Source organism: Drosophila bipectinata, chromosome XL (genome assembly GCF_030179905.1).
Source record: "Drosophila bipectinata strain 14024-0381.07 chromosome XL, DbipHiC1v2, whole genome shotgun sequence".
Classification (NCBI taxonomy): domain Eukaryota; kingdom Metazoa; phylum Arthropoda; class Insecta; order Diptera; family Drosophilidae; genus Drosophila; species Drosophila bipectinata.
The window spans coordinates 5,723,455-5,743,904 of NC_091734.1; the positions used below are offsets into that span (position 1 = coordinate 5,723,455).

At 36.0% G+C, this 20,450-nt stretch overlaps 1 protein-coding gene across 4 annotated transcripts in view; it reads left to right on the top strand.

Moving 5' to 3' along the window:
• br (broad-complex core protein) overlaps positions 1 to 20,450 on the top strand; it is a 48,269-nt gene that overhangs the window by 13,528 nt on the left and 14,291 nt on the right. For 3 of the 4 annotated variants that reach the window (XM_017235073.3, XM_017235074.3, XM_043209839.2), the window contains exons 2-7: positions 5,187 to 5,910; positions 9,372 to 9,560; positions 9,639 to 10,092; positions 10,665 to 10,932; positions 10,998 to 11,143; positions 11,378 to 11,428. In XM_017235073.3, the coding sequence (XP_017090562.2) occupies positions 5,725 to 5,910; positions 9,372 to 9,560; positions 9,639 to 10,092; positions 10,665 to 10,932; positions 10,998 to 11,143; positions 11,378 to 11,428 (1,294 nt within the window). In that variant the 5' untranslated portion in view covers positions 5,187 to 5,724. Of the gene's footprint in view, positions 1 to 5,186; positions 5,911 to 9,371; positions 9,561 to 9,638; positions 10,093 to 10,664; positions 10,933 to 10,997; positions 11,144 to 11,377; positions 11,429 to 17,387; positions 18,939 to 20,450 lie in introns of those variants that run through there. The other variant, XM_017235075.3, reaches the window with a different exon arrangement.

The following is a 20,450-nucleotide window of genomic DNA, read 5'->3' on the forward strand; positions in this document are numbered from 1 at the left end:
TCTAGCTTTTTGCTTTTTCTTCTCTCTCTCCCTCGGAATAGAGTAATCGGACCTGGGAATAATGCTGATAGTCCCACAAACACACACATACAGACTAGTAAGCATGTGTGTGCATAACTAAATCACTTAACCTTGAAAATAGAAATCGCACACACAGGCCAACCAAACAAAGATAGGGAACGAAGGCAAAGTCAAAAAAGAAATCCGCAAAAAAGTTTTCGGACAAACAAAAAAAGAAAGAAAAAGCAAACATACTCAAACACGCACACATGCACGCACGCACGGACATGCACGCAAAGAAATGTGGGAGAGAAACAAGTTTGCCTAGATAGATCTATCTGTTAGATACAGTTAGTGATGGGAGATCAGTTTGTAGAAGTTTGTTCTAATAATAATGTTATATAAAGTATATGTTATCTAAAATATCAAAATTATCGATTTATTAAAATAAAAGAATTGTTTAGAGATGGGGGAGATCTAACAAAGCTAGTCCTTAAAGTCTAGTTATCGATTTTTATCGATTATGAAATTTTTAAAGATTATCTGCTGTCTTTTTGGTGATGGGAGAGTTCTTACCAAGCTTGTCCTCAAAATCCTATCTAAAGCTAAGCTAAACTATCGAAATATATCGTTTATGAGCTGATTAAAGAATATCTCTCGTCTTATTAGAGATGGGAGAGCTCTAACCAAGCTTGTTTTTAAAATCCTCTTACCTAAACTATCGAAATATATCGGTTATATAATTATTTAAAAATATTTAGAGTTTTTTTTAGAGATGGAACAAATTATCCTTAAAATCCTCTTATCTAAACTATCAAAATCTATCGTTTTTATAAATTATTTAAAAAAAGACAGAAAATTATAATAGTTTCAAGTGTAGTATGGAACATCTTGTTAAACTTTTAGATAGTATATCCCCCCTCCGCCTCATATCTGGTCTGACTTTCTGTACATATACTTCTATTTTTGTGGCCATTATACAATTTAGTTTCCAACTGAATAAACTACTGCTGCTCTATCTAATCTCATTTGTCGTTGCTTTTTGGCTTTTTTTTTTGTGTTTATTATTTTTATTTCTTTTCTGGTTTTTTTTTTTTTTGGCTTTTTATAAGCCACAGCGCAGTCAGCCAAATAATTGCTTTTATTCAAACTCACACCCATACTCATACAAATAGTGAGAGCCGAAAAAAAGAAAAAAAAAATGACTGCAACGAAATCAACTTTTTCTAGAACTATTTTGAAGGCTATGGGAGTGAGTGGGATAGAGGCAGAAGTCAGTGTGTGAAAGAGAGGCTGCTCCAAACAAAATTTAATAATAATATAGCAACAACAATAACAAAAACAGCAACAAAATGTAGTATTTAGCCTTGAAAGTTCGTAAACACTACGGGGCATTGCTATGTATATGTATGTATGTGTGTGTATGTGTGTGAGTCGGGGACTGAAGATCTGTTATATGCAGAAAAAAAAAAATAATAAAAAAATTAAAATTTTTAGAAAAAAAATCTAGTTGGAAAGACTAATCCATAACGATCCCCACACTCTCATCAATTAGGTCATAAAAACTTGATTAACTATTTCATCATGTTATTAGGTTTTTTTTATTAATTTTAAATACAATTTAAAAGATTTTATTGCTATTTTCCTTTTAAAATTTAAAGATAATCCCACTAGTTGAATGCAATCTTTCAGATACAGATACAAAAGTATCTAAATGCCTGTTTCTTGGGCTCTTTGTTAGTTTATTGAAGTTGGACTGTGATAATTTTTTTTTTGGCAAATTCTTCCCCCCTTGCTAGTCCTCCCCCCCCTTGGGGCCATTTTTAGTTATTAGTCAGCCGGCAGCAGCGACTGCGACTGCGACTGTGACTGCGACTGCGACGCGTTTATTTTGTTCTATGCACAAAATTCCGATTCTAGTATAAAAATTGCCAAGGAGAGAGTGTTAAAGAGAGACAGAGCGAGAGAGAGAGCAGTCTCAGAGTGAGATCGAAACATTTTTTGGCAAAAAATGAATTTTTTTTTTTTTGGAAGCTTCTTTGTATGTGTGCTGCGTCTGGGAATTCTACGTTCTAACATGGAGAACGTTCTCCTAGCACTCCAAGCTCTTTCTTACTCTCTCTCTCTCTCTCTTTCTGACCCGCATCCTGACTGATTAGTGCTATCCCTGTTCAATCCTTTCGATAGAGCCTTTCAAACAGAGCGTGCGCGCCTTGTCGCTCCCCGGCTTCTTCACCTTTCTCCCTTACACGCTTTAGTCTCTCTCTCTCTCTCTCTCTTGCTCCCGCATCCAGACATTGCCAAAAAAAAAAAAAAAAAAAAAAAAAAAAATAGTAATTGCTGCGTGTGTGTGTGTTGGTGTGTGTGTGTGCTGACTTTTTCGGCAGCCGCCTAATGCGCTTTTTTGTGTTCTGCCAGCGGCGACTGCGACTGAGGCTGAGGCGCGAGCTGTGCCGGGCAGTGGCAGTGCCACTGGCACTCTCTCTTCTTCTTTAGCGCAAGTTCAGTTCAGTTTCTACGCTTGCAATCATCAAACGCAACAAATACAAAATACCGGAATATCTCAGAACTAAACAAAAAAAAAAATATAATATAATAGAAGAAAGCATTTTTTTTGTCATCTCTACAAATACATATAGACACTATAGAGATCCAAATGGATGATCCTGCATTCGTTTTGAGCTATTAAGCTCGATTATGTATCTCAAAGATAGTTTAGTTTAGTTATTCGGTTTCGTTCGGTCGGTCGCTCCCTTTTTTTTTCTTAAATTATTATTTAAAGTTTAGTTTAGTTTTTTTGGTGTTTTTTTCGGTTCGGTATATAAATCAAATAACGGTACATACATACATATATCCTGTCCTGCCAAAACGTGCGTGTGTGTGTGTGTGAGTGGGCATTTTTTTCTTCATTTTGTTGAGTGTGCAAAAAAAATAAAATATATATATATACATATATATTTTCCAAAATTGCAAGACAAGCATAAAAAAAAAAAACCCCATTGAACCAAAAAAAAAATATTTTATTAAACAAGAAAATGAGCTTAAAATGCTCTTTAAGAAATTATACAACATTATGTGGCCAATAAGAAGAACACTTCCCAGCTAATCAGACAAAAGGAATCGTATTCCAATTAGAGCGCCAGCAGCAGGAGAAAGGTGAGCTTGCAATTGGAGAAGCAATGGGAAACGTTCCATAGGGGAACTTCACTCCAAATTCAAATAGGAATGGGAATGGGAATGGGATCTTTCAATGGGAATGGGAATGGGAATGGGGAATGGTATATGAGAATACCAATTGGGAATGGGAACTGGGAACTGGTCTGGTAATGGGATGACGATATCCATGCATTCCCATAGACAAAGACCTCTGCTATTTTTATAATCACACATATACCTTCATATCTCTATATATATATACATATATTTAATAATATAAACACACAAATACATACATAGACTATATTCTATCTAGAAACTCTTAAAAAACAAAAAAAAAAAAAAAGTGCAGCGCACGCCTCACAAACTTATCTAATAGTTTAGTTTTCACTTTCAATGCCATCGTCGTGCGAAAGCTCTGCCGCAGTCGCTGCCTCAGTTGCCGTCTCGGTTGCGGCCGCTGTTACTCGGCCGCTGCCGTCGCTTATCGTCCAAGTGCCAGAAAGAGAGCGCGAGTGCGAGCGGGATGGGAAATAGCTTTGTGAAAGTTTTTTTTTTTTTTTTTTAATGTTCTGTATTTAAATTTTATTTTTTTTTTTGCATTTTTGTGATTTTTCTGCAAGATCTACAAATGGAATTTTATTCAAAATTCGAATATTTGTGATCTATATGGGGTTTTTGGGGGGATTTCTTAACTTTTTTTAATTTTAATATTTTTAAAGGATTTTTTTAAGAATTTCTAAGTCTTATAAATTTCTAGGATTATCGGAAAAGGTTTTTGAAGATATGGTAACTCTCTGAAAGTTGTTTTAGAAAACAAAAAAAAATGTGACCATGCTTAGAGAAAAATAGGATTTAAACCAGGATTATAGAAAAATGTCCTAAAGCCTTAGAAGCAAGGAAGAAATGAAGGAAGAATTCTAAGAATACTTGGAAAAATATTAAATTCACTGAAGGATTCAAGGAAAATTATGAGAAAAAAAGCTAAAGCCTCTAGGAATATTGAAGATAATTCTCTAAACTATTTTTGAAAATGTGACCATGTTTTAGGGATTATAGAATAATGTCCTAAAGCCTTAGAAGTAAGGAAAGAAGGATTTATAAAATACTTAAGAGAATTTATTAAAAACTTTACTATTTAGAACCTTAAGGATCATATTAGAAAAAATTAGAAACAGCTGAGATTAAAAAGAAAGTTCAAAAGCCTATAAAAAGTCTTTTAAAATTTTTCTTTGGTGAACTTCCTTATTATCACTTTAAGATCATTATTTTTTTATAGTTCTTCAAAAAGCATTTAAAATTATATATATATTTTTTTTTTTAGAAACTGTGACAAGTGTTTAATGCTATTCTTCATATTTTCGCATTTGTTATAAATCGGTTTTATATTTTTTTTATTCATTTATTCCCCAACTTCTTAAACATTTGCGATGCGTTTGCTGTTTTCACTTGAATTTCATTTCTATATATATATATATATGATCTTTTTTTTGTATTGTTTGTTTTTATTGTTATATATATTTTAAACTTTTGTATTTTGTTGTTTTTTAGAGCTGCTTCTTGCACTCGTTATAAATTTTTTGCGTCCGTCTGCGAGTCTTGGTTTTTTTTTAATTTTATTTTATTTTTTTTTATCGGTAGTGGTGGTGCAGAGTGCTAATTGTCGTCTTGATAGTTTATTTCATTTTTGATTCGCATGGTGACATAGAAATGGGTTTTTGCTGCTGCGTCGTCGCCGTGGTTGACATTTTAAACTGCATTTGTTAACAATTTTGAACATTTCGCATAGTTGCAAGCGAAACAGAAACAGAACCAGAAACAGTAAAGCAGTTAATGCAAAAAAAAAAAATTAAAACCGTAGGCAAAGTAGAAACAAATGCACAACTTTCAGTTTGCGCAGCACAAATGACAGAGAAAAATTTTAAAAACTGGCCAGGGAAGGGGATATTCTTTTTTTTTTTGATCCACTTGTAATCCGATTTCAAGTCGAATTCTAATTGTTTGCTCTTCTGCCTTCTTTTCATTTGCAGTTAAATAATCATTAGTGAATAGACCAGCAACTCAACATAATCAGCAACTGGACAAATCGAATCAGAAGAAGCATTAAATTAAAATAAAAAATAACACCAAAGCAAGGAAAAAAAGAAAATAACTTGAAATAGAAAGCCATAGATTTGGTTTTCTATAAAAGAACAATTTTTTGTCGCAAGGGGCAAGAGAAAAGCCGCCAAAATACGCAAGAAGGTGACCTCGAAGAAGGCCAGCGTTGTGTCGGTTGACGACGATCACAACAACAACAACAACCACAACAACGACCACAACGCTCGGCAGCCAACACCAACCCCAATCACTACCACTACACCAACACCCATCCTTTCAAAATCAATCATAACAACAACAACAACAACAAGAACACCAACACCAACTGCAACACCAACATCAATTACACCAACAGCCACACCAACTCCAGCACCAACACCGGATTCGATTGAACAGGATCCGTTATATCGTCGTACCGTTAGCTATTTTCACGAACAGGATCAGGAGCTGGAGGATCAAACAGCCGACATGGACGATACACAGCACTTTTGTTTGCGTTGGAATAACTACCAGAGCAGCATCACCTCGGCATTCGAGAATCTGAGGGACGATGAGGCGTTTGTGGATGTAACGCTGGCCTGCGAGGGACGCAGCATTAAGGCACATCGCGTTGTACTCTCAGCCTGCAGTCCCTATTTCCGTGAGCTGCTTAAGGTAAGTTCATTGTCTTAGACATTAGGGGGTTTATCTCCAAGGAGTTTATCTCTAAAGGTACTATCCTTTACTTTCTGGTATTTTTTATTAAAGAAACTGAAAAGAAAGGAGTTTATACTTCATATCTTTAATGTTACCTATAAAATTGCATGTATTTGAAAGAAGTACAGTCTCAACAAAACATGTTCTTAGAACTAGTCTTGTCTTTTCTTCAAAAGTCTTGTCTTTTATATTTTTTTTGCTTTTTGGGTAAAAAATACTTAAAACTAAAGACTAGTTTCTTTCTTTCTACAGTTCAAACTATATTCCAGTTCTTTCTTCAGTCTTTCTTTCTTTTCTAAAAAGAAGTACAGTCTCAACAAAACATACTCTTAGAATATGCCTTGTTTAGTTTGTTTTTCTATTCCCAGAGTGTTTAATAGCTCTTTTCTTTTTGAATTTAAATTAGAAAACTTAAAAATAAAGACTGGATAGTTTTTTTATACCCTAAAAGCAAGAAAGAAACGTATATTTCAATAAAGTACAGTCTCAACAAAACACACTCCTAACATTAAAGTTGTCTCTTTGTCCGGGTGTCCGTTTCTCCCTTAATTTCTAGTATTCCCCCTTTCTACCTATTTTTTATCTGGTCCTACTAATACTAAATAAAATCTAGGTTATCCTTAGTATATACTTTCTTTTTCCAATTGAATCTCTTAGGTTTCTCAAAACGATCGAAGGCTTTTTTTTTTTTTTTTTTTTTTTTTGTGATATATTGCTCTTTTTTTCTTATTTTCTTCTCTTGCACTTTTTTTTCTTGTAATTCCGCCTTTACAGTTACATCAAGTTGAATGCATTATCTTCTCGATTTAGTGTGTGTGTGTGACCCACTTAAATCGGTTCCCCATTTCGATTCGCACTCTCACTCGAATCCCCCCATCTCTGTGTGTGTCTTTATCTTCTGCCACATTCAGAAAAAAAAGAAACGAAAAAAAAAAGAAACAGATTTTTGCACATGTGTGCCACAGCCGTCGTTTCAGTTTCCTGTCCTCCAAGAGACAGAGAGGGGGTACCAGCACTCCACTCCACTGGTATATATATATGTATATACTGCAATATCACGAATCATAAGGACCTAATATATTTTTAGGGATTTAATATTTAAACAGTGGCATGTGGCGCGTGGACTTTTAGCTAAAATATTATAGCCCCAGACTAAGTTGCAACTGTGGTGGCATTTTAATTTATTTAAAAAAAAAAACCCCTGCCAGGACTATGCCAGGACACGCCAAACAAAAGTTACCCTGCCCAGAAAGGATGGGCCAGGAAGGATGGCAGGAAGGAAGTTTTTCTGTAATTTCTAGCCATGCGATATTTGCGGTGCAAATGAGTTACGTTTTTTGCCCTTTTTTCTTGTTTTTTTTTTTTATTCTTTTACAACACTAGTAGGTATGATTGATTTGTGTGCTTGGATCATGCAACGCATCTACATTTGAAGTTGTTGCAAGCCAGCCAGCCAGCCAGTCAGCCAGAAGGCTAATCCTTGCAAAGTTGCCAACTTTTGTAAAGTCGGTAAAATAAACTTCCAACTAATGCAGCAGAGACCTCCCTTTTAGAGTATGGTTTTTTTTTTTTTGCTTCATTATTTTTATTATGACATTAAAATTATGTGAATCGTTGTATTGTTGTTGTTGTTGTTGTTATTGTTTTGCCCGCCAAAAACTTTGCGACTGACTCTGCATTGAAAATATTTGCACGAAATTGCGGTTTTTTGTGAATTGAGGGCCCTGAGGGACAGACTTATAGTTAGACACAAAAATAAAAGAAGGAGTACCCCCCTTTTAGACTAGTTGTGTTGCTGCAGAAATTATATAAATTACAAAGTTACCTCCTTCGACCTTACTTTACTTACGGTTTTCCTCGTTACGGTTACTATGATTTGTTAACATGATAGAAAACTTTCATTTTTGGCTTTTTCGTTATTATTTCTCCAAATTATGCGACGATGTCTACAAACAAAACAAATAAAACTTGTTGTCAGTTTGGTATTTTTTTTTTGACTTTTTTGTAAAAGAACTGCAATTAGGAGAAAAGTGCAGTCAGGGCGTAGTCGAACCCAGAACCCTGTTCTGATTACGCAATTCCAGAAAGAAACATGTCAAGACTTTGGCAAAAGTTTCCTTTTTTTTTTGTCAGCATTTAATTTGTTAAAAAGGCCAACTAAATGCAAGAAGAAAAAAAAATTAAAAAGGGAACTGCATTTTATTTGTTGTTGTTGTTACCCCAGTCCAGTTTCGTTGTGGAAATTATGTACCCAAGAAATTAGTATACAAAAAACTTTGCCTCATTCTCCAGCTCTGGTTGTGCCATTTCGTGCCCCAACACCGTGTCGACACAAAAAGCGGCACAAAACTTTGTAAATTCAATTTGAAATACATACAAAAGGCAATGAAGGAGTGCCTTGGATGCCCTGACTGGCCTGACTGGCCTGCCCTGGCTGGACACAAAATCCAGACAACACTCTTCTTGGCTCTTGTCCAGAGGGCCCCATCCAAAAAAAAAAAACAAAATACAAGTAGAAGTAGAAGAACCCCTTGGGTACTTGGCGTCGCAATTGTGCCCCGACTTTGCGCCTATGCATAAATATTTAATTAACTGCAGCGCATTATTTTAATTAGGTGTAAAAACTGCCAAACAACAACTTGGCTTAATGGCTAAAGGAATTTTTTGCTAAAAGCATTTTTCCCCGCTTCTGGCTTTTGTGTTAAAAAAAGGGATGCGACGACACGCCTTCAATTTGCATTTGCATTTGCCAGATGCAGATATTATTTAAAAAATAAAAAATAAAGAAAGAAAGGAAACTGATCATCTCTCCTGCAAATTGACCTCAATTTCGCAAGATATATACATACACACAGAAAGAGTGCTAACTCAATTGTAAATATATATATATCCAGTACAGATACAGATACTCAGATACTCAGATACTGAACACATATGCATCCATAAGATGCAACAAAAGACAAGGCGAGAGGCGAGACTTGACCTAATTTCTAGCAACCAGCTCCCTTTGTTGAAGTTCCACTTGATAAGTGAAATTTTTTTTTTTTTTTTCAACAAAACTGGAATGCACTGGCCCTGAATATTGGAGTATATATACCAATACTTTAAAAGATATATATAGATATATATATATATTTTGCACATTTAGTGTCAAGTGTAGAGTGTACATATGGAGATCGAAAGCGAACTTCAAATCGCTTTAAACACATTGGCCTGTTGACATTTTAAATTGCAATATACCATATATATACATATATATATAGTAGTACAATTGAAGGTTGTCTGGGCCAGAGCCCCCTTGATAATTACCCTGGCAAACAGGCTTATCGGTAGGACCGGACCGGGGGTAATACTTACTGAATCATTATTCCCTGACTAATCCATATATATATTTTTTATACATTTTTTTTTTAAAACAGAGTACTCCCTGCAAGCACCCGGTTATATTACTGCAGGATGTTAATTTTAATGACCTGCATTCCTTGGTGGAGTTCATCTATCATGGCGAGGTTAATGTTCATCAAAAGTCCTTGCAGTCCTTCCTCAAAACAGCCGAGGTCCTGCGTGTTTCAGGATTAACACAACAACAGGCCGAGGATACACATAGCGTAAGTAGAAATATTAAAAATAGAAACTATATTTTAAAAATAAATAAAATATAATATAATAAATATATATATATATAGCATTTGGCTCAAATCCAGAATCTGGCCAATGCCGGCGGACGTACACCATTAAATTCGCACGCTCTATCCCATCCACTGCCCCATCATGGGGCATCGTTGCACGACGATGGTGGCGCCTCCACATTATTTAGCCGCCAGTCGGCGGGATCACCGCCACCACCGTCGGTACCCTCGCTCAACACTCACATCAACAATCAGCTGCTGAAGCGTATGGCGATGATGCAGCGCAGCAGTGTGGTGGCCGAGGATGCTGCCACCCATGCCCTGAAACGTTTGCGTGGCTCTGATAATGGTCTGCCCGGTTCCGGTAATGCCGGTGGCGGTAGCAACAACAATAGTCCCGACTTGCCGCCGTTCCATACCCGCAGCGCCTCGCCCCAGCAGACACCGGCCGATTTTAGTACCATCAAGCACCACAACAACAACAATACACCGCCGCTTAAGGAAGAGAAACGTAAGTGTGACCAAAGTGGCAAGAGAAGCGTGCTTCAAAGATGGTAACACTATAGATTTGAGTTTTTTTGGGGATTTTGTGAAGTTTATAGTCTGGTTATAGCTATTAGAAGATTAAATATTTCATTATCAACAAAAGTGTGACCATATCTACAAGAGGAACTTGTTTATAGATGGTAACACTAAAAATAGGAAGTTAAGAGATGGATATTTCTTGAGATTTTCTTTGGTTTTGTGTTGGGACATGATTTTATGAAGTTTATAGTCTTTGCTTTTGTTTTTTAAACTGTTGAAAGATTAAATATTTAATTTCAAAACAAAAGTGTGACCTTAGCTGCTATAGAAACTTGCTTAAAGATGGTAACACTTAGGACAAATTGTTGAAAGATGGTTATAGCGTAAGACTATCGTTGGTTTCATGTTTTAAAATTATTTAACAAAGGTTAAAGCATAGGCTTTTGTTATTTAAACTGTTAAAATCATTAGTGTGACCAAAGTTCCAAGTGAAACTAGCCTAAGACACCAAAATCCACTTGATAATCAAAGTTTCCATCCTTCGAAAACCCCTTCCAGGCAATGGACCCACTGGCAACGGAAACTCTGGCAACGGCAATGGCAATGGAGCGAGCAACGGCAATGGAATCTCTATCAGCGACAAACTGAGCAGCCTAACACCCTCGCCCCTGGCCCGTTCCGGTGCCGATGATGTCAAGTCCGAGCCCATGGAACTGGTCTGTTCCAACAACAATGCCAATGCCCAGGACGAGCACAGTAATGATTCCACAGGCGAGCACGATGCCAACCGTTCCAGCAGTGGTGATGGCGGCAAGGGCTCACTGAGGTACGATATTTTAACCTATTCTTAACCATAAAATAATTATAATTATAATTGTGTTTTTTTTGTAGCTCTGGCAATGATGAGGAAATCGGTGATGGACTTAATGCACACCATAACGCCCCGCCGTTTATAATGTCACCGGCAGATAGCAAGATGTTCCCAACAGCTGCATTCAACTTCCCGATGGCCAATATCGATCATTCAGCGTTGCTCGGTGCGTAAGATATATATATATTTCAATTGATATTTAATTCGAGACTAACTGACTCTTAACTAACGCTTTCTTTCTCTGCTCACTCTCTCTCTCTCCCTCTCTTTCTTTCTTTTGATGTGTCTCTCTTTCTCTATACTTTGTTGCTTTTGATCTGTCACCAAAAACTGACTGTGTCCTTGTCCTGTGTCTGTGACCTAATCTATGACCAATAATTGACCATCGGACACAAAACAGGTCTCAACACACAATTGCAGCAGTCCGGTGACTTAGCCGTGTCCCCTCAAGGTGAGTCCTAGCATTTCTCTATTCCGTATATTCTATTGTTTCGCTCTATTTGCGCTCAAAAAGCTCATTATTACATTTTTTACATCAAATGCAAATGCAAATGCAAGTACCAAAGATATAGTAGTATAATATATATACCAGAAATATCCAAGTCTTAATCAAGTCAGATCCAATATAGATACCAAAAAAAAAAAAAAAAGAAATGAAAGGCAAAGAAACAGTAAATAGTAACTTTTGTAAAAAATGAAAAAGAAAAAAGTTATCAATATCAATAGAAATCCAAAAAAAAAAAATCAAATTTTCATACAAATCCAAAATCCAAAACCAAAATTCAAAGCCTAAATTGCTTAAACTGCTGAGAGAAGAAGAATTATACGTATATAATAATAAAATATTTTTATTTTTTCAATATTTTTTGGCATAATTTTTGTAAAAATTTAGTTTGTTTGTTGCTATTTTGTTTCTTGTTTTTTGCTTTTTTTGCGTTTCCGACTGACTTGAAAGGACACACACAGAGAATATATCGTGTCGATCAGGAGCAGGACTTTTGATTTAACTTTCGATTTATTTTCCCGTTTTTTTTTCGACTTTAACTCATATCCGCACCCGAACTCGAACTCGAATACGAATCGAACTCGAATCCGAAGTCGAACTCTCGAAATACGAATTATAAAACGAATGGTCCTTCGAGACAACGTATCTTTTTTTTTACGGTTTTTCAGTTCGTTGCGATTCTAAATCGAGTTCCCGTCGTAGCATATACAAAGCGTATACAAATTTCTTTCTTGTTTGATTGTTTCGATGGTAAATGTTTTCATTTGTTTCGGTCACACCCACCCATACACACACACACCCCCACACACATACACAGTACCACCCAAAACCAAACACGCCAAGTCATAAGAGACCTCCTCCTTAATAAAAATAAAATAAATAAAATAAGTACAAAATGCAGTTTAGTTTTCCGTCTTAGACATGCTTAAGCTCTATCGAGAATGGCAACCCTGGCAGTGATGAGTGTTGCATAATGAATGGCTGGGCATAATTGCTAAACAAACTTGCTGAAGCAACAGGCTTCCTTCCAAAACCACACACACACACATCCTTTCAGAACTGTTTGATGAACTGCGCGGAATTAATTAACTCCAACCGCAGAGTGTTTAGCAAAATTCTATAACAAAATTGTGTATGTGTGTGTGCTGTTGTGGTTAGGCCGCAACATTCTGGGGCACAGACACACACACACACACTCACTCTTGATTGCCGGGGATTGCCTTAAAGTCACAAAATTGCTAAAATGCCAGAAAAACACTCATACCCACACTGTGACGAAAATAGAGAGAATTATATGTTGAGTCTTCTTAAGTCCTTTTAAGTCCTTATTGTTTTTTTTTTTTTATTTTTGTTATATATACATGTGTTTCTTAACCTTTGTCATTTCAATTCCGTAATTCCGTAATCCGCTAATCCGTTTCCGTTTACGTTTCCTGTTTCTCTAATGTTCTTGTTCTTGTTCCGTTTCCCATTTTGTTTCGTTATTGTGTGCTAATTTTTTTTTGTATTCGTAATAAATAAAAAAAATAAATGCCCAGCAACACGCACTTACACTTACCGCCCTTAAATATATATAAATACATTCATATATATACACACACACACGCCTAGATATCAAAATCGAATTAACAACGTGACCCCCCTGCCCTTTTATTATCCAATGAGATTTACGTTTTTATTTTTAACCAAATCAAATTCCTCCCTTAATCCTTTTTAATTAGTTTTTTTTTAACCCCAAGGAAAGAGTTTTATTTTTTTTTGTAAAAATATTTGTTGCGTTATGTTTCTTTTTTTTTTCATTTCCGTTTCTGTTTCTGTTTCATTGTTCCCCTTCAAAAAGCAGAAAAATAAACACTAGACATTCAAAAAATGATATTAAAAACTATTCAAATTAAATACCGGAATAAAAGCTCAGATATATAAATTTTTTGAGCCAAAAAACACCGAGTACATTTTTGCAATCGAAATTTTATTGGTGTCAACTTTTAGTTTTCCATGTAAAACGCAACGCATTTGAAAGATCGAATATATACTTACATACCTACATAATTAATATATATATATTGAATATTGAACTCTTTCCTTTATTTGTACGTCGTCGTGCTTGTGTCTAAAACTATGTAAACCCCCCCTTAAAAAAAAAAACATTCCAACCCCCACCCCCCTAAAACCAAAATTAACCACCCATATCGACCCGCTCCCAATGTTTTTTTTTGTTTTTTTTTTTTAGCAAAGTCAAAAGAAAAGCTTTATTTACAATAAAAATTGCATTCGAACATATTCGTGAATTATACCGCATTCATTTTCAATGTGTCTTTTGTTAACAACTGTCGAGGTCCATTCCCAAAAAAAAAAAAACAAAAAACCCGCAGCCTGTGATGGAGATGGAAAGCGTTTCCGGTTTTTCGTTTTCGTTTACCCACCAAAAAAAAAAATATCAACCCCCTTGTATATCCAACGCCCCTGTCTGGGGGTATATCTCTCTCTCTGTCTCATTTCAACTCGAACCCCTTGAATTCGGCCATACACACACACACACAAATATATAGTGTCCCCCCCTATAAAACTTTAAATGCGAATACAGAAATAAGTGCACACCACCCGCAGGTTTTTTTTTCTGATAGTCTCAGGCCCTTTTCCTCATTACTGCGAGAGGATCCAGACAGAGCTCAGCACAGATTGGCATTTGTACCCACACACACACACATTCTATCTTAAAAAAAAAAAACACCCACACATACAAAACTCCTTCGAAAATAAAAGTACAGTACACACTAGACGCGTTACGCGAGTATTCCATTCCGTTTCGTTCCGTTAACGTTTCGCGATTTCCGTTCCGCGTTCCACAACGTTCCAAAACTCAACTCAAACCTCGAATTTGATCGAATTTTTGATCCTGCGATCGTTTATTGCTTATTGATCATCGATCATTGATCATTCGATCACTCAAAAAACACCCACACACCCCCACACACACCACCACACACTCGAATCGACAGGACGCACTCACATACACAGAAAGAAAAGCACACACTCAATCGTGAGAGCCTCGTTAAAAAAAAAAAGGAAAAAAATATTTGGAAAAAAGATCAAACTCACTCACCCACTCACACCAACATACATCCAACACACGCACACGCATACGCCCACGCACACACATACATGCGCTCAAAAAAAAAACAGCTAACAATTGAAAAAAAATACACACACACACACACACAACTTGATCACCAAAAAAAGGATAACTAACACCAAAGTTGATCGACTAACGCTAATCTCTATTTACTTTCCAATTGTACTAACTGACCAAAATTGAAAAATTATACCCCCCACCCCTCAAAAAATCGTGAGATTTAAACATATACATATATATATCGTATATTTTACAGTATATATGTATGTGTATATACCCACCCAACACACGTATATATATGAAACAGATTACATACATAAATATTGTTAAGAATTGATCGATCTAACCCCCCCTACCCCTGCATACGTATTATAAAACCGCTTTACTAAAAAAAAACCCGCCCCCAAACCCCCCCAGGAATTGATAAAAAAAATGGGGAGCCGACAAACTCGATACATGATACAATCACAATACACCCAAAATCCCCAAGAAACCCCCCCTTGGAAATCCAAAACCCCAGCACTAAAGTACACAAAACTGAGAAAATACCTCCAAAAAAAAACTGAAATCAAGGCTTCAAAGTATATTAATTAAAAATTCGCTTTAAATTTCGCTCTATATATATATATATGTATATGTTTGTATATATATATATGTGTATATTTGTTGTTGCTCCACACACAAACAAAGAAACACACCCATACTACACCCACACACTACACACACACAGAGATATCAGAGTATTAGCTTACGCCTAGCATACCTAGAATAATACCTAATTTAACTCCCGTGCAAAGCATTCAAAATTCACTAATTTTAAGTTTCACAATTGGTGACAAAAAAAAAATCCTGAAAATAAATTAAAAAAAAAAAATACGCCTAAAAAAAATTACGAAAATAAATGTATTTTATTTAAGTTACCACCTAAGCACACTCGAATTGAAAGTCACCACGAATGAATTACGATCATTATCGATTGGCGAGCTATCGAGGGGTTTGAGGTTAGAAAATACCTTTAAAAAATATCGATAAAAAAATCAAAAACTTCCAAAAATTAAATCAAAATCTCATACTTACCTCAAACCCCTTTTAATGGCTCATTGAAAAATTAAATCAAAAAGCAAAAACTATAATCTAAGCACTATGTAAATTTTTAACAAAATTCCGATAATAAGAGATTTGAAATCGATATCGATAAATGCTAAAAAAATGAAGAAAGTATCGCTAAGATGCCGCAGAGAGATGATGATGTTGCAGATGAAAGTGATGATTTGGCAAGGGTTTAATTTTAGTGCTTCTTAAGAGACACAACCCCACACAACTCCCCCTCCCCCCCAAAAAAAACTACACAAACACACACACACACACACTAAAAGAGACACTGGAAAAAAAATAAACAATTAGGTACGGGAACACACGAACATGGAACTACAGAAATACAATATATGGTGATGGTGTTTACACAAAAAAAAAACACAAAAAAAATAAAAAATAAGAAACACACACACACAGACACCAATACAAACGACACACTACCACACAAAAACAGAAATACACTTACAGAAATTCTCTGCCTCCTTCCCTACAACAACCCCCCCTAAAAAAAAAAGAAAACTCTCACGTTTGAATTGAATTGCTCCTCCTTTCTACTCCTTTCTTTCTCCTCTATTTACTTTGTAAATTACAAAAAAAAAAAAAAAAAAAAAACAAAATTAAAATTAAAATTAAAAAAAACACACCAACGCACACTATGGTAATAAGTTACAACAACAAAAACAGCAATTACAATTACAATTACAACTACAAAACCAGAAACCAATTACCAAAAAAAAAAAACAAGCCAACCACAACCTTTAAACCAGAAAATACCAGAGAAAAAAAATACCAAAAGAAACCCCAACAACAGTTTGCACATGTTGAGTATCGGTAGTGTCCATTATTATTCGATAGAATTCGATAAATTCGATTAGATCGGCATCGATTTCGATTTCGAGTTGAAAACTTAAACGTCGACGAACAATCAAAGAAGAAATCAATTTTTCTCACATTTTCCCACATGCGAAGTTTTCTTTTCCAACATGAATCCTTTTTCGACCATCCTAGTTCCTTATCCGACCACCCCTAACTCACTATCTCTCTCTCTGTCTGTCTATCTATCAATCTATCTATCTCTATCTCTCTGTCACCCGCCAGAAAGACAAAAAGAAGAAAAACTAAAAAAAGAATCGAAAAATAAATCCAAAGTTAAATTAGCCAAAAAATTAGCTAAGCTGCTAAAAGAAATAAAAATAAACTTATATATATTTGATGCAAAAAATGCTAACATTGTCTGAAAATAAAAAAAAAACCATCCGGCATTTTAAAGAAACCCTCACGAAAAAATACCAAGTTTATACCAAAAAAAAAAAATTCAAAATCCAAAAATACCAAAATGAGAAATTACGCAAAATTGAGAGGCAAAATTCAATTCAATAAAAAAAACTCGTTGTCCTTGGGCTAATGCGACGTTTTCTGACTTTCTTCCCCCCAAAAAATTGTCGTCAGGTAAACTGACGACAAATGCTTCTTCAACTTCAACAACAACTCCAACAATAAACAACAACAACAACAACTTGATAACCAACTCCAACATTGTACCAACAAACAACAACAACTACTCAACAAAAACTCCATCACCAACAACTTTTACAACAACAACTTATACAAACTACACCAACAACAACCGTACAACAACAACAACAACTCGACAATTACAACAACAACTATCGACAGGCATTACAAATGCCTCTAGCATCTGTGGCCTTAATCTCTCCACATTCGCCTCCAATGGAAATGGTGGTAGCAGCAACAACAACAACAACAATAACAACAATGGCGGCGGTAATGGTGGCAGCAATGGCGGCAACGGTCTATCCGTCACCGCCTTGCGTCCAAACCAACAACAACAACAACAACAATCGTCACAAAATACCAGTGGCGGTAGCCAAACACCAAATGGCGGTATCCTTAGCTGTAGCACAACCCCCACAAATACACCAACAACACAACAACAAATGCTGGCCGCAGTTATGGCCAATATGGCGGCCGCTTCCGCTTCGGCATCGGCATCGACGAGCGGTAGTGCCAATAGTTCATTGAACAATTCCAGTCTCAACACCAGTCTAAATACCAGTCTGAATGCCTCGGGCGGTAATAGTGGAGCCGCCAGTGGAGGGGATGACTTCCGGTGCAATCCGTGCAACAAGAACCTCAGCTCGCTGACGCGATTGAAGCGCCACATTCAGAACGTACATATGCGACCCACCAAGGAGCCGGTGTGCAACATCTGTAAGCGGGTCTACAGTTCGTTGAACAGTCTGCGCAACCACAAGAGCATCTATCATCGCAATCTGAAGCAACCGAAACAGGAGCCGGGAGTTGGAAATGTGGATGTGACCAATCAATCGACGACCAATAGCTTCTACCATCAACAGCACCAGCAGCAGCAACTGAATCATCACTCGTCCTCCTAGGGCTTCATGTACTTCGATTATCAGCATGGCGTGGAGGCGCGACGGCATGGTGGTTACTCCAGTTGAGGGGGAATGCCACAAATCGAATGGGGATAGCGGCGGGATCATCTTGTTAAGTTTGCCACACGGGCATCGATTGTAAAGGACAGGAAATATAAATAGGGTTTTAGGGAAAAGCAGCGATAGTTATCGATAAAATCGATAGGCAAGGTTATCACGAAAGCTACAACCGTACATATCGATTTAATCGATATATACCAAGTATTTAGAATTTTTGGAATAAAGTCTGTCAACAAAAGAATCGATAATAATCGATAATATCTCTGGTTTTCCCCTACAGAAACAGCTCTATATAGAAAAAAAGAAGAAAAAAATACCATACACACACTACAGTACAGTCTAGGCTAGTTACAATTAGTTGCCTTTAGTAGTTGCTAAGCACACACTTACACACCCACACCAGGATACACAGTTTATACAAAATAAAATCGATAGAAGTAGATCCCAAAAAAAAATTAAAATAAGAGAAAAAAAAAGTCTCCGAAACATAAGAGCACTCTAAATCACATCCACTCTTAATTCTTTTCCCCACACAGAAAACCACTTTATCAGCTAATCAAGTCTTAATACCGATAAGTAGGAGCCTAGATTAAGAGCAGAGCGGTGCCCGTAGTGAATTCTTCGAAATGGCTTTAACTAAATACAATTTATCACGATAAAAGCAATGCGTATTCTATATAGGCACAAACAATAGAGGATATTATCTCTCTTAACACTCTAAATAAAGACCAAGATAAAAGTTTTTTTTTTTTTTTATTGTAAAACCATTGCATATAAAATTATATAAAAATATATATATATGATGTTACAATTTATAGATTTAAGAGAAAAAAATAAATAAAAAGAGATATAAGGAAGGGGAGCGACCGACCGAACGACCGACCAATTGCAAAGATCTTTTCGATAATAAATATATATATATATCTTATTACGGATTCTGATTAGTTAGAATTAAGTACACACACACATTAGCACACCACATATTAAAATCACGATGCATATGTCTTAGGTTAAGAATAAAAAACATTAAAATGTCCTAATTATAGTTAAACATTTTTTTTGTTTAAATTTTAACAATTTTTTTGTATATTTAATGTTAGTTATGCGAATGTTTTGACCGGATACTTTGATGAGTACACCTGTGTTCGTTAATTATTAGTGCTGCTAAGTAAAGATACAGATATTATCTTTAAGACAAAATACATATATATATCTATATATATATATATATACAAACACAAATTCACAAAATCACACTCACACACAAAAAAAAACATAAAAAAAACCAATGTAAGATATGAAGCGATGATTGAGGTATTGTGCGAAGAACTCCACTTACGATTCTAATTCAATTCATGATAATTACAATAAACGTATACACATCAAAGCGAATATTTCATTTTTCCACAAAAAAAAAAAACAGATAATAGAAAATCTGAAACCAGAGTCTCCCCCCAAAAGATCCCCCAAGAAAACCTGTAAATGAAAACCTCGGTGTTGTATGCATGTCATTCGAGGCGTCAGTCGATCTGAAAAAAAAAATAGAAAAGAAAAACTAACCAAAAACATCCCAGGATCTATCCAGAACAGGAGTCGATGATTCCGCTGGGAAGCATCTGGGATTCATTCGTGTTTCATCCAGGATTCATTTCACCAAACATCATGCACTCGATCACACCCACCAAACACACACATATTTATATTTAATATAAAGCTAGACTGGCTCTGTTCCATAGAATTTGATTCATTTTCCCAAAAGATATGTGTGCCGAACCGAAACCTTTTACTTTAAGCCAAGTTTTCTCCCCCCCAAAAAGCAGTTGAAAAAAAAAACTACTAATATCCACCCATCACCCACCCACCCACAATCACCACAACAACCACTCCACCACGACCTTGATTTTTTTAGCTAAGTAACTGGGTTCCCTTACGACCATTGAGAGGTGTCCCGATCTCCCCGAAAAAAATCAAATTATAATCCCCTTGACCTTGATTGAAAATTGGATGAAACCCGCTGTGTGTGACCTTGCAACCAACCCGCCTCCCCCCTCCCCTCGCACGTTAATCAAATTCTAATCGATACTTCCCCCCCAAAAAGAAACCTAATCCAAAAAATCCGATCCACCCGAAAAATTTTTTAAAATTTAAATCCAAACCCAATCGAACCCAACACAGGCAACGGTGCTGCGATTGAGTTTGAGAGAAAAAAAAAAAAAGAGACACTAGTGACAAACAGCAAGAAAAAATTGACAACTTGCAAGTA